Below are 16620 nucleotides of genomic sequence, written 5' to 3'. Positions count from 1 at the left end.
TTACTCACTATTTCTTTAAATTTATTGAGTGTTTTTTCAACATCAATGTCTGTTGTAATGATATGCTCACACATCATATAATTTATTGTATATTTTATTATCTTTTTAAATAAATAACGGTAAAGTTGTCGCACGCAGATAGCAGTCAATAAAAACCAATAATCCCTATTGATCACTGATGAAAGAAACGATTTACATTGTTTGGTCACGTAGGAACTCACACTTTATTGCGACAGTATGGCGCAAGGCGTGTGATCTTTTACGTGTGCCGCCAAAGACAAGGGATGGTCCAATGGGGCTCTCCGCTGTCACTTCTCGAAGGACGCGGAGGCCTTTGTCGGAGCCGCCTGCGACGCTGGCGGGATTGACCACGTCGTCTTCTCTCATCAGTGCGTACGCACCATTAGAATTAGTAACATCTCTCTAGAGTGCATGAGCACCAAATACTTTAATAATACACCCACCACACCGGAGACAGACTGCGAGTGACAACTGGACCATTTTCACTACTACGAAATACTTCAGTGTTGTTTTTTTATTTGGATCCGTGTGATCAACCCATTCTAATCTTGTTAAGACAATTACTGGTTAACGAGTTCAACAGCGAATAAGGTAAGGTGCATGAGCATTATTTCATTTGCGTTGATTTGTGTAAATCTGCTTTTCTACACTTAATCTCTATACAGTGTATTTGATTATATTCTCGAATCACGATCTCGAGAGCCCTCCGACCATCAGGAGGAAGGTAATAACGTAATTTTAAGTAATTCTAATATTTACATCTAATTGGTCACCATAATTCCCCAGCACTTATAAGTGTAGGAGAAAGGTTCCATAGATCTGACATTTGTTAAAGGCTTGTGTCCTTTGTACTTGTCACTTTAAAATTAACATAATCTCACTATAGGTCACCCATCTTTTATTTTTAATTTCTCTTATTTTTGCGTTATTACACTGTTGAATTCGGAAACTGGCTGTGTTCAAAATTTTTGTCACTTAAATGAACTTGTCTCCAACATTTGATTTTTAATGTATCGATAGCAAATTACATTTCCATATAGGTAAGTTTTATTTTAAACCATTTCTATCGTATTTTTCCTTTTATAGAAACAGGATTATCTATGCGCTGAATTTATACATATTGAACAACTATAACGTTGCGATAAATTGACTACAGACAAATATACGTCACGAATAATTTGGTTGGTCAGTTTAATAGTTAATAAATAATAATAAATCATATCAATTATAATATCAATTCAATTATGTAAGCATATCATAATATAAGTAATATTAAGTATTACAGTTTTTTGTTTTATCACAGTTTTGATTAGTCGTGATAGATAATTATGGGTCAGTTTATCAGGTTAATCCTGATATTAAATAATTTATGTATTTATTTATTAAAAGTAGGGTAAATATTGAAAATACATGACACAATGTTGTTATATGTACTTAAAATTTAAATGATGACAAATTTCGAAATTTTCTAAAAACCATAAAAATTTACAAATTATTTTATATTTAAAAGATTCCTTGAAAGTTTTTTTCAGGAGTTAAATATATTTATTTTGTATGAGTTTCTTAAGTTCATATTTTTACAACATTGTATATTTACACGTAAAATAACAATGATTTTCTTCTCAAATGATTTTTTTGTTTTTTTTATGATTCAAACCTGTATACTCTCTGGTATTTGAAATTTTCATTAAATCAAGTATTACACTATATATCTAAATATAAATATTTTTTAGACATGATAAAATTTAAAAAATTTTAATTTTAAACTATTTTTAGAATTCAATTTTATTAATTATTTTTAATGATTTAAAAATACTTAGTCAAACAGTTTCGCTATCACGTGAATTCGTAAAATTTTCAAAATATAAATATTTAGTTGAACAGCGCGCCACTCCTACGATATTGAAAGTTGGCAACAACGATTAGCGGAGTACTGAGGACGGCGAGACGACCCAATTACTGATTTTATATTGTTAGTTTAGTTTGCGTGATCTCAGCCCTCTTTCATCTAAAAAATTTCAAAACTTAAGTACAAATATATAAATCTCTTCTTAACACTATTTAGAATTATGCACTACAACTCTAGGACACACCTAAAAAATCTAATATTAATAAAACCCAAACGTTCCAAAATACATATATCATTTCGACGTCTCTCCAGTCCCCAATAGTCCAATGCCCCACCATATACAGTAAATTCTCATCATGTTGAATCTCAAAGGAACAGGAAATCGTTCAATATATCAAAAATGTCTAGATATCGAGTTTTATTAAAATTCTTAAAAAAAATTGAAAAAAATTGTAAATAATTTGAATGCTTAAAATGCATGGTTTGAATACTTAAAATACTAATACTACATTCAATCAATAAACTAAAATAATGAATAATTTTTTTTTTAATCTGTCATTACAGTTTGTTTAATAATATTTTAATTAATATTGTAAGAATATTTTCCATTTCACTATATTATATACAAATGATTAAAATTATTGACTACCAAAGCGTAAAATCACAATCACTATAGGTACTACTTAATTTTTTGTTCTTATCGTAATAAAAATATTATAATTATTTGTGTATTCGAGATAACGAAAAATGGTTAATTGTATTTCGAGTTATCAAGAGAAAAACACTATTAAGTTTAATGGTAGTTTCAAGAGAATTTCAATATAGTTTGAGGTAACGACGTTGACATAGTAAGAAACTGCTGTATCTCCAACCAAACACTACATAAAGATTTTAATATAAAAACTATCGACAACTCGACAAGGAAGCACGCCACTTTTATATAAGTTTACACAATAAACTTCAAAATCATCCCAAACCACTCATAAAATATTTATCGATTCCAAAACTACCAGGGAATCCTCATTACAGATTAAAAAATAAAGTGGTGTCGTGACTTACTACAAATATAACCCATATATTATTATCTAATAATAGTCTTACAATAAATAACAATTTAAAAAATAATAATAAATTAAGATAATTGTTGCTAATGAGCCACTGATTAATCAACCCCTTCATGTCAATATTCACCCTTAATATAAAAGGTTATTATGCATCTTATATTTTATAGACTGCTTATATTGAAAAAAAATTATATTATAATAATCCATTTTTGTCATAAATTGTGTATATTGATACTATGTATCAATATTGCATACACGAGACGCCGTGTGACATTCCAAATTATCAGTAGGTAATAGGTAATATTATATAACTACTAAGTACTAAATATAAAATATATTATCAATTTTTGAATTCCTTCAAATAACAAAGCTCAATTTATCACAATTTGTTAAGTATAATCAATTTTATACGATTTTTTTTATTTATTTATATTTTAATATTGGTGCTGGCTTAAAGAATATGTGACAACTTAAAATATGCGACTACCCTAAATTACATCAATTAAAATTTGAATTGCGGCGAGACTATTAGAAAGATAACTATAAACATTTGATTGTGAATAATTGAAAAGAAGTCCCAAATATTGTTACTAAATTTATTTTATTAAAATTTTTATTTTATTTTACAATATATAACCATTCCATTATATAGTATAGGTACTATAAAATCAATGCTTAACGAAAACTTTAAGTTTTTTTATTAAAAAGATAAATAATAGACTTTATAATTTTTGAAGAAAAGGGGGAAACTTTACAAATGTCTTACCATCCCTAAAATAAATATACATATAGCAATTAACTAAAAAATCAATAAGACAGGTTGCTCTTATTCAAAATGCAGTGCAAAAATATTAGTGTAGTTTGTTTTAGTATAATACATTAGTATACTGTGTGTCCCGGGTAATGAGTGATAAAGTGTACCCTGTTTTCTGGGCACACGGTATAACTAAATGAAACCAATGGTCAAAGTTAAGCAAATTCTTTTATCAAATTATGTTATAATATACTCGTAAGTATATTTGACATTATTTGATAAAACTTTATAATATAAATGAAGATATGGTGATATAGAAGTCTATGTACCTATAGTTATTAGATAAACTGCAGTCCACATACATTCTTTTAGGTAAGGGGTAACTTATATTGAATATTTAAAAAATAATAAACATTATATGTTTATTTATAAAAAAAATATCATAAAATTCTGTATTATCATATTTTATGAGATTAAGTTCTTCTGGTGTCAAATTAGGCACAAACAAGTGGTTGAACCATACATATAATTGATTTGATGTTATAATAGAATCGTATAAATTACTGGAGAGGAATATTGTCTGTAATTCTGACAATCGACAATTATTATTAAAGTAAATATGATAATTATTTAATTCATTCATTATAATACGATAGTCTTGTTCTTGTATTATATATTATAAATAATACTATGATAATATGATTTCCTACTATTTTGTTACTCATTTTTTTTTTTTTTTTTAATGTGTTAGACGTATGATGGCTCAATATATTATATTAGTTCAAACTTAATTATTGAAACAAAGTATTGTTTGAGTAGAAGAGTGCATTAAAATTACTCGTATATTATGAATACAAATGTAGTAAATCAATGTGTATACACTATACATACATTATTGTATACTTTTTTTTTCTTTTTTCCTTGTGTTATCGCCTCGTGGGGGTGAACCGTTTGCACAATACTTACTCCATTGTATAGTATACAGGTGTACTTGGTGATACACTGATACTATAAACATTTAAACTATAATATTAATCATATATTTAGTCGAACGGCATAGTAGAAAAACAAATTATGTTGTTCGGATAAATATAACCTTTATACGCAATATTGGCTATTATAACAATGATAATGAAAATATTACATATATGATAAGCTATAATAGAAGGTAAACTATAGTCTGAATTCAATTTTTCTTGTCGACAAATTCGTTTAAATAATTTTACTTTTTGAAGGTTTTTAAACTTATATTTACAGAAACTGATATAAGTTCAAAGTCTAATTAACTAGATTTAGTCAAATAATATATTTCAAATCAAAGAAAATTAGGTAGGTACACACACCAACATATAATTACATAATTAAAACGTGTATATTTACAATTCCGTTTACAATAGGTACTATATATAATATAAATTACGTTATAATTGTAGATTATTTTCAATAATATTAATCAATCGTAAAAATCGAAAAAAACGTATAAATATCTATAGTAATAAATCTTAAAGAATTTCCAAAGTGATAAAAAACAAACCAAACGAAAAATATATATTATATATTTACATAGGTACAACCGTTGTTATAAATAACTTATAAATAGATTGAAGTGAGTTCTATGGTATTTTTGTACACAAATCAGCAAAAAGAGTTTCAAGACTTTGAATAGTATTCTATTGAGGTTATAAGTACACGAAAAAGTGGCGCGTGGTTTTTAAAACATGAACGATTCAGCCCGTAATATAATAATTATTTAAAATAATTCAATTAGCATACAATCATAATATTATCATATTATGTATCTATAGTATTATCACAGCAAATCTATGTTTGATATTGTAACATTGGTGTGGTGAGATTTGGATGATGTCCGGAGTTCATCCGTAATGCCGATAAACTTTTATTGTACCATTCTTCTTCTGGCATCATTCCTGAAAAATCGAACGGTAGATAATTACATTACTATTTCATTTGTTTGAAACAAGTTGCAAGTGTATAACAAAATTAGTTACTATTTGACTTATAAGAATTGTAAGTAAATATAGGACGTATACCTATCGTTTACAATAGTTTATCTTGTTATAGGACTATTTTATATTATATCACGTACACAATAAAGCATCATTGGCAAAATGGCAATTAAGCATAAATGAGCACCTTAATAATACTCGTTCCCATACAAATTGTTTTTCACTACGTACTCAATTTGAAATATACAAAACTATTATTGCTATAATTCCATATAATATAAGTAGGTAAATACAAATAAATAAAATAATAAAATTACAAATAATTAGTGTCTTTACAACAATATATTTTATATAATATAAACGTTAGGTTTTTTTTAAGCTTTTATGTGACAATATAAAATATATACATGTTTATTGTTGATACATAGATCCATGAGATATACGTTGGAGATCTATATAATTATAAACATCGATTGCCATATAAATTTCAATTTATAAATGATAACTCTCAAATAATTTATATAGTTAAATATAATTCGACTACGACTTAAAATTAACAGTCGGAAAACTTTTTATGATCTTCTATAACGTTGTAATGGAATAAGTACATTGTTAATCTATTAAAAATGTTTGAAAAGGTACCTAAACAAAGCTTTACCGTGACGTAATTATAGCGTATATTAAATGATTGTCATAATAATATGTCTCTATAATTATAAGTTTTTTAAATTTAAATGTTAGAATTTTATAATCTAAGTAAAATGTTTTTGTTTTATAACAATGAGTTTTTACATTTTTTGGTTTTCGACAAATAGTTTTGAGAATTAAAAGCTTGATGAAAACCTCTTTAGATTAATAATAGCTATAAGCAGACGTGATTTTATAAACAAATAATTGTATGTGTTTTCCATTAATTTTGACAAAATCATGAAAATAATTGTAGAACTAGATAAGTGCCAACTAGGTTGGTGCTAATAAATATAAGTTACTTAATCGTTTTTAATAAAAATCATCAACAGTTTTTTATAGACTTTTCTATAATTCAGAAATGGATTAGATTCAAATAAAATTGTTTTTATTTTCAAACTTAATAATTAATTATTGTCAATTAATGGTTTTATGCATAAGACTTTCACTTTATTAGTTATAATAATAGAAAAACTCAATTTATTTTACGTTTTGTATAATATTTAAGTGTGTAATAATCAAGACTTTTTATCTTCAATAAAGTCATATTTATACCTAATTGGCTTACTTAAATAATATTATAGGTAACTACAAAATATTAATAATAATGTAAGCTGACTACTATATACCTGCAGGTGTCGTAATAGAAGACTGATTAGAAGAAGCAGTTGGATTAGAATGATGGCTAGTGACTGTGAACGGTTGGCTCATCACGGCTGTAGACATGTACGAACTGGATGACATCTACGTACAAAAAAAAAATGTTTCTTTTATTAGCTTACCTACTGGAATTAAAATATAATTAAAGATAATTTTTTTTATTATAAACTTCATGAATGTATTCATTTTAATTTATAAGAAACGAAACTTTAAACGTTTTTTGTTTAGTTTTATTTGAATAATTATCTAAAATAATTGATAAATTAATTTACGTAGGTACTCAATTTATCAAGTTATAAACCATATAATACCATTATGGCATTAAAAATAAAATCATAATAAAAATAATATTATTAATACATAATAAAGGATATCAATAAATTAAATATTTAAATATTTGATAAACGTTATATTAGGTATATACATTATGCACTGTGTATATTAAACCGTTATAGATACACGTCGTGGACAGAATATATTTAACAAGTTCTAAATACGTTAAAATTATAATAATAGTAATGATATTCTTTACCTGCGGATGGTATCTGTTCATGCTATTCGGGTGCGGGTAAGCTTGGTACGTTCTGGAAGCTGAAGGGTAGATGTTTCTCATCATGGCGGCCCCGTTACATCCGGGAAGCATGGAGGGCGGGGCCAAAGCCTTTTGCAATTGCTTTTCCTGTTTTCTGTACTTGGCCCTTCGGTTTTGAAACCATACCTATAACATCGTCATCGTCATCGTCATTGTCCAATGCAAAAACATCCTCTCCCCTTTTCAAGTCATTACAAACTCGTTTTATCACTATGTATAGTGTGCAAGTGTATAAAATATTCGGGAAAGTATGGCCTTTTAAAACCCTGCAGGGAAAACGTATCCCTTTATGTTCCCGGAAATACATTTTGGATGATAAATTCAATTACAGTGGTCCCTGTGTGATGTTCTCGGGGACAATGATTGAGGGAAAGTCGGTGACTCACCCTGTCCCTGTCCTTACCCCTGCATTGCTATTAAACGCGTGTCGTATTTATAACTCTAAATTCTTAAATAATATATTGTATTATTTTTAATACATCACGATTCGCCGTGCATACAAATAACGTATAAAGCATTATAATTTTAAACTTTCTGTACACAATTTCAGAATTAAATGACTATAAGTGTTTAATTAACAATAGATATACACTATACCTACAATTAAAAATCATTTAAAAACAATATCAACATCAAACATGTATATTGTATATACATGACTATAATTATTTGTTATTGTTAAATGCATAAATACACAAAAAACTAATGTAATATGATTGGTATAAATATTATATTATGATCTAGACAACCCTATAGTAAGAACTAATTTAGAATGATATGGTAGACATTGCCAATTTATTGATTCATCCTTTGTATACAAACTGTTTAATGGTTATATTTCTTGGCCAAAACATTTATCATGTTTTAATGTCTTTAAATATTTTTCACGTTTATACCTTACATTTTCCTTATTCTTAAAACATCTAATAAATTATTAAATTAACTTTATTTGATTTGTATAAACCAGATAATCTATCAATCTTAAATGAAGTTTATTACGATATTTACAGAAAATTATATTTTATTATTATATTGTTATATTATTACTCACTACTATTTTATATATTTTATCTTAAGTCTATATATTGGTTCTATATTATATTATTATCACACTCATACGAATCATATCGATAATAAATCGTATATAACCATACATCGTATGAATAATATACAGATTTCCTATCATTACTTATTAGTAAATAGATAAATTTAAATAAAAAATATATATATCGGCCGTATAATATTATAATAATTCGAAAGCAACCTTGCGAAATATATATATCAATAAAATGAGCATGCTGCAGGTGGCAATGAGAGTATACTATATTTATACATTCATACAACTAATGATTTTAGTTAAACTATTTATAAATTCAACACATCACACAATATACATAGCATAATATATAAATGTATCAAATTTTATGAAAACAACATTGCACCATTTACAACTGACCATGGCATGCAACGAAAATGCTATACACTTTTCGGTTCAACCGACGTCTGATTTTTTAGTAATTTCGTTTAGTTTATAAGTTTAATAATTTAAATGTCATACCGTATCAAAGTTAAAAGTATAAGTATATCTACCCGTTATTATCACAGTTTTTAACATAGACTAACCTGTATTCTAGCTTCATTGAGTTTTGTACTTCTTGCTAATTCCTCCCTACAATAGATATCGGGGTAATGAGACTTTGCAAAAGCAGCTTCTAGCTCTGCCAGTTGTTCCTAAAAAAAAAAATATGAACAATTTTTAAATATTTTACATAGATTATAACGAGTATATTACACATTGAGGTATTATGTATCGTTATCGATAACTGACCTGGGTAAAAGTCGTACGGTGTCTTCGTCTCGCTGGAGTCGGGCACGTAGCTGTAGTAGGAGTGTGACCAGAATGACTTGCACTTATGCTACCTACAGATGTTAAAGGTTCCGTTTTCAATTTTTTAAACGCTCCTTCAGATGCTAAAATTATAACAAAATTATTTTTGAAATTGGTCTGTTTATGAAATTATGTGATTATAATATTATTAATTTAAGACTATTAATCACATTCCATTTCCACTTAATCTACCAGTGACAAATATAGGTATATATTTTGATTTGAAACCTTCTGGTTATAAACTGTCTATACCTATCATAAATAGTATTGATTTTATTATTATTTTATTATTACTGGAAATAACAGTTTAAATTTTGCTTTTGTAAAATACCTAATTAAATTATTCTCATTATTCAAATTGTTATGGTTTGTTAGTAAATTACATTTATCCTTTGACTGCAGGTATTTCCGCGTTTTAGAAAATTTGCTTTTAATTAAAAATTCTCGGTTTGTATGTTTATGAAGCACTAACATCAAACACTTTAAAGTTCAGAATATGAAAAACCTCTTGAATGCTTGTAATTTATTCAAGAAAATAATAAAAGTAATATAGATACACCTATACCTAAATGAATATAGAAAACTTTATAAATATAGTTACAAAGAACACAAATATATTAAGTTTATAATTATAAATTTAATATATATATATATAAAGCTATAAAATATTGTTTTAAAATTTAAAACTAAAACATCATGTATATTTATGTACATTTAAAAGAAGTTACATTATTTAATTAAATTAGTATATACTTCAATTAAACATTTTTAAATGTATACAATTTTTTCTATAAAAAATAATTCCTAAAAATATAGTAAAATGTCAACTATTTATTACACATTAAAAAAAAAGGGCATACTAATATTTAATTACAAATCTAGAAGCAAGTATTACTTGTTTTATAATTATTAAAAGTACAAATATTTATTTAATGAGACATAATAATATTATGTGTACAGTATACACAAAGTACATACATGTTCAAAGTTTGTATATAGTATAAGTTATACAGGACAGCTGAACTCCATTTTTATTAACAATGCGTTTGTTTAAATTATGATTTAGGACATTTTAAATATACCTACGTATTAATGATCATATCATATTTTAATTCTAAGATTTTTCTACCATTTAACAATTTATCTTTGATGAATGCAAACTCTTTTTATTATCGACGGAGATGATTTTTTTTTAAATATTGTACTTTAAGTTCCAAGGACAGTAGTCCCTAATAATAGATCAATGATTATAGTTAATTATATGGTCTCTAAATTATATTAAATACTATTAACTATAAATGTAATGTATTAAAAATTGTACAATTTATAAAGATTGTCATTGGATAATAGGTAATTATATCTAATTATGCTAGACTAAATATTAAATCTATTTTATATTTTACTAAAAAAAATATAAGTTTGGAATAAGGTCATTATTAAAGACTAGGTACTATCATAATATATACATTAAGATTAATAACTCAGAAGTCACTTGTTTGAATTTAGATTCAGATGAATACAGATTTCTAGTAAAAATGATAAGCTCAATAATTCACAGTAGAAAAATGATGGTTCCATTTAAAAAATGTAATTAAATATTTTGTAAGGCTATAATAAACTGCCTATTTTTTTAATAGTAACTATGAGTTTTAAGCATATTTAAAACTACCAAAAGTCAAATAGTTTCAATAAATGTATTGTTAAAGGAAAAATGAAGTTAAGCATCAGGTTTGGCAAATCATCATTATTTGTCCTGTTATATTTATATTTCAATATTTAAAAAAAATTATAATTTAAGTAAAATTGTACAGTTTTATCATTATGAGTGATTCTTCAATTTATTGAAAAGGTAACTAATGAAATGATAGTATGCAGATAATGAGAATTTATAAGTTAAAAATTATAAATTCATCTAAAAATAACTATATGAGATATGCCAATTATTTTGTAAAAAAAAAAAATCAAGATATTTTGAATATAGTTATGTACCTACTAATCTCTATGTAATCTTAATTTGTATAAAATTAATAATTGTATATAATATTATTTCAAAACAGTAAAATGTACTTTAATTTAATAAATTAGGTTAGCTTTTATTAAATAAATTATTTTAGAAGTATCATTATAATTTACATAAAAAGTAGAAATTATTTTTATAAAATCGTTAAATCTTAAGAATTAAGAACTATTTATAGTAACAAATAGCATCTAGTATCAATAGATTTGCTACCATCAACGGCCCAATCGTTATAATTATATATATATATATATTATCATATTAAAATATAATTTATGCCATTCTAATATAGTAAAGGGTTTGTAATTTGCATATTATACGTACTAGTCTGTTCAGCTAACGATCCTCGTCCAGGGGACGGTGTATTGTGATGAGACGAATCGCCGGCCGCGTTCACTGGCAATCCGTACAACGAGCCGAGTTCATTGGACGAGTCGCTGGCCCCCTTTGAGGCCCGTTGTTTGTCCGCATGCACCGCAGTCGGGTGGTGATGGTGAAGGTGATGATGATGGTGATCATGGTCCATCAAGCCCAATATTCCTCCAAGACCTGGTCGCAAATCGTCCATCATGAGTTTGCCTAAAACAAAAAACATCGACAAGCGCTGTCGTTAAATACATGCTGCACATCTAATAACTCGATATTATATTGACGTTATTCAATAGTAAAATTAATCATCCATTTATATAAAGAAAATGGTAATAAGTTTAAGTCCGGTTGTACGATTGATGCTTATAGATATATCCCCTCTATACGAATAGCATAATATTAGGAAATATTAGCTTCCAGAATTTTAGGCCATCTTAATTTAAAAAATATTATTGATTAATCTTTAAGCGATTTAAAAAATAATAATAATTGTTATATCTGTCATTAAGATAAATGATTATGTTTATTACATTGAACTTTTGGTGAAAAGCGATAATAAAGTAATAATACAAGTACTCATGAAGTAATTCTTATAATATCTCATTTTAAATCATGTTTCATAATATCATCCCGTCGGAACATAATAAATAATAATATCATTTTTTTTTTTTTTTGTCAAATTATTTTATCACCAAGAGGCGATTATGTCAAAATCTACAATATTAAAAATTATAGTAATAAATCAGAACACAAACATCAAACAATTTTACTAGAAAAACATCAACATTTTAACTTTTTCAAATTTCTATAACCTTCTAAACTGTTAGTTCTGACCTTACTAACTTCTTCGACATCAATTCATAAAGTATTTTCAACAATGAGATATAGTGTCAATACACATAAATGGTCAATTATGACACAAGACTGTTTTTAATCTCTTTTTTAATCATTATTATAAGAAATATTTCAAACTAAATTGATCCGAACGATTTACCGAATGTATACCCGTAAAATACTTTTACGCTTGTTATTATAGTTCTGAAAAAATAAATTATTTTGCATTTAAATTATGTGATTGTGTATTTTATTAATTGTTGTTGCAATTGCATATTTTTTTTAAAAAATTAAATTAATTTATAATATTTAAGCTAAAAATCTATTTCATTAAACTACTAGTAAATTAACAATAGTTTTTTTTACTTATTTTTTAATTTGTCAATTTAAATAAGTTATTTTATTATTTTTAGTGCAAATATTTTCAATATTTTTTTTTTGTTTTAAACCATATGTGTACATTCTTAAGAGTAAATATTCATGCATATTTAGTATTTACTGCACTTTTAGAAGTAGCCTTAGTAATGAATATGTGTGTGAGAAGGGTGTAAAGCCCTTACGAGATGTATAGTGAAGCTTCATCCTCCCACAATACATTTAATCATACCGATTTAGATATGGGTGGATCGTGTACATTTAAGTCTGGTATAATATACTGACGCGTGCGTATCCACACTTCACGTACTTTTATTATATATTGTTATCAATTATATATGTGCCACATATATCTATTATAAAAGAATAATTGATATTTGTCTGATAGTGAACTTACTATATTATCAAGCATAATGATTTATCATACCTGATGTCCCCATAACTCGTAAATCATAAAACATTTATAAATCAGCCATTTCCCATTCTACAAGACAATTAAATTTGTATAAATTGTTTAGTTTTTATTAAGCATAAGGCGTTAAGAACAAATTTAAGTATATTGTATTATACTCGTATACACATTTTATATATGCATGCGTCTATAAGTAAAATATATTGGTACGCATTATACCCACCAATTGAAACTAGACATAAATCTGAATCTTAGAAATTAACAAAATAAACTTAATAAACTATTAATATAAATAATTAACTTCATAGTCGAGACAATATGCAATTACTTAAATTACTTATGCATAGTTTATAATAAAATATTAATTATTCTGTTTTCAAATAAATCGATTATTGAATCAATGTATACTATAGGTATATTTATATTATATCTATTTATATTGTATAGGTACATAAGTGAAAATTACTTTAATAATCATTTACGTTTCCATTTTTAAGGTGAGTTTTCAAATATTTAATATAATTGAATTGTATATTTGATAAAAAAATTCCATTAACTACATCTAATATGTATGTATTTTAAATCTAGATTCAAGTAATTGGATATTATAAACTATTAAGTATAATAAGCAAAATATAATTTGTATTTAGTAATAAAATACATAACGCATATTATTTGTTTCAATTTCATATTTGAAAAACCAAAAAAAACACAATTTTTTTTTGAAAAACCATTGAAGTATTATCAAACCGAATTTTAGAATCAAATCGATACTAGTATTAATTAACTATTATATATTTATATATAATAAAGATTGGTAAATAAGTAACATAAATAGCAAATAATAAGCTGACAGCTCTCCAAACTAGCTCATTCATCCATCTATAATCTATAATTTATTTTTTTTCTTACCAATGATTAAAATTCTCAATCAAACTTAGTGAAGTGAAAAAAACCACCTATGCTTTTAATCTTTCCCTGCAGACTACAAAATAAGAAAACATGAACCTCCATTATATATGGCATTTATACACGCCTCTTAAAAACACTTTAAAAAAATTAAATCTTCCCTATATATATATTATATAATTGTCTCTAAGGCCAAACTTAGGTACTAAATGTACTAATATCTCCCCCCCACAATGAGACATATTATTCCGAATGCAAGGCTTACGAGACGGAAAGAAGCACATCGGGAGTTTCCGATACGATCTTTCAGAAACTTAACCTGGAACCAATCAAACAACATCCTCAAACTACTTGAATTCATATCAGTAATATCTATAAATCGCATTAGTAAAATATAATAATAAAATGTATATAGGTTGTAGGTACTATCTTTGTATAATTTATTTTTTTTTTGGTAAATACTATCATTATATAATATTTCTATAGTTTTATCAAAAACAAATGTTACGTTTAATTGCCGTTGGCCTTACAATGATCGTAGGTAACTTCTGATAAAAAATAAATATATATTTAAGTATTTATTAGGTAGGCCGAAGGTAATACTTCCAAATTATGTAACAATATCAACATAGATATAACTAATTATCTATAACCTATAAGTCATAGTGTCATACGTAAAACTGGAAGAATGCAAATCCCAATTTAATTTTACTAATTTGTAAGCACTTTTGACGATGGCAACTCAAAATATCTTTAACAATCTAACATAATAAATTATAATCTAGGTATATAAACATATTAATATATATATATATAATCTCAAACTATTATATTATCCTAAAAGTTTTATCATGAATTTTATAGTATATTAATATATTTATGAGACAACAAAAAAAAAACTACAAATGATAATGGAGAGACACAGAAATGTCTGCGTACGTAAATGAGTATACCTATAAACATTATTCAAAACAACTGTGTAACTATATAAATGTATTATAACTTTCAAAAGAGCGTTTGTTTTTCTTACCACCGCCCTTATCCAGAGTATATCAAACTAACGCACAACAAAAATTTTGAATGGAAATTTTATTTAAAAAATAGGGGTTGTTCTGGCATGATACGCGTAATTATACACCGCGTATATGATCAATATGAATTTTCAATGCACAGATATTTTAATTTTATCATTAAGCGCGAGAAACTGCAGCTCTAGTTGCAAGCGCATAGACCGCGATACCGGCAGTAACGCGCAAATTATGCCCCTATATAGTATATTATTTTTATTATTGCACGTGAATATCAAACTTACCCGAAGACGAGTGTGCCGTACCACCGTGATGGTGTGACCCGTTGTTGAAGTTCAACTGTCTCGAGAACAGTGCGGGGAAAATGTTGTGCGGGTGGTGCGGATCACCACCCGCCACACCTTTCAGATCAATCGCGGTGCCCGTTACTGAACGCCGGGTCGCAAAACGTCGACGCTGCTCCGCAAGGGTGCAGGCACGCGGCAGTGACGATGGTTCTGCAACAGTGATGGCTACGGCGGTACTGGTGTGAATGCAGTGTACGACTTGGCAAAGTGATCGTGACTTTTATTGAAATTTATTTAGGTGTATTATACTCGACGGTGAATACAATGACGGCGACGGCGGCTCCGTGAACAGACGAATCGAAATACAAAAACTATGAACATAAACAACGCGTGATTATGATAGCGGGCGATTATAATTGGTTTATGAAAATAATTTTTTTTACGTACGCGGTGACGTTTCGGGAAGAAAAAAATTCCAGTATCTCAACGAAATAAAAAAATAAAAATGAATAACTCCAAATCGTTGGTTGGACGGTGATTATGATTTAAATTGAATTGGTTTGGGATGACCGGAGTGTCCGATTAACGAAAGAGCGCGTCATCCGATGCCAAACTAGAAGTGACTAACGAAATTACGGAGTACTAGTGATCGGCTGACTGGAAAACAGGGACCCGTGGCCGGGATGACTGCAAGCGGGCCGGCCGGCGGGGGGACCAATGAGAAGGGGGCAGGGTGCGCAGCGCTGCGACGGCATTGGCTCGGCCCTTCGCCACCCGAGACACGGCTGCCATGGTTGTTCTCGTGGAGACCGCCTTTGTTTTTGTGGATCCCCTAAACGATAATAGATTTTGTGTGATAGTTTTCATGGGACGTGGCAGGACGAGCGTTTTTTTCAATTTTTTTTTT

At 27.3% G+C, this 16620-nt stretch overlaps 1 protein-coding gene across 2 annotated transcripts; it reads right to left on the bottom strand.

Annotated features, from left to right (window-relative positions):
* Positions 1–5038: 5038 nt before the first annotated feature.
* Positions 5039–16358, bottom strand: LOC132930436 (homeobox protein unc-42-like). Of its 2 annotated transcripts, XM_060996313.1 has the most exons (8): positions 16161–16358; positions 15711–16084; positions 11824–12078; positions 9423–9565; positions 9218–9325; positions 7535–7720; positions 6972–7086; positions 5039–5616 (listed from the first exon to the last, which is right to left on the bottom strand). In XM_060996313.1, exons 3-8 carry the CDS (start codon positions 12068–12070, stop codon positions 5510–5512), a joined length of 906 nt encoding a protein of 301 aa, XP_060852296.1. In that variant the 5' UTR covers positions 12071–12078; positions 15711–16084; positions 16161–16358; the 3' UTR covers positions 5039–5509. The 2 variants fall into 2 exon arrangements, with proteins under 2 accessions (XP_060852296.1, XP_060852295.1); XM_060996312.1 differs by having other exon boundaries at positions 15711–16358.
* Between the last annotated feature and the right edge of the window lie 262 nt (positions 16359–16620).

This window comes from Rhopalosiphum padi, chromosome 4 (assembly GCF_020882245.1).
Source record: "Rhopalosiphum padi isolate XX-2018 chromosome 4, ASM2088224v1, whole genome shotgun sequence".
Lineage (NCBI taxonomy): Eukaryota > Metazoa > Arthropoda > Insecta > Hemiptera > Aphididae > Rhopalosiphum > Rhopalosiphum padi.
Note: the sequence above shows the minus strand (reverse complement) of the source record. Positions and strands in the feature narration are given on the sequence as shown.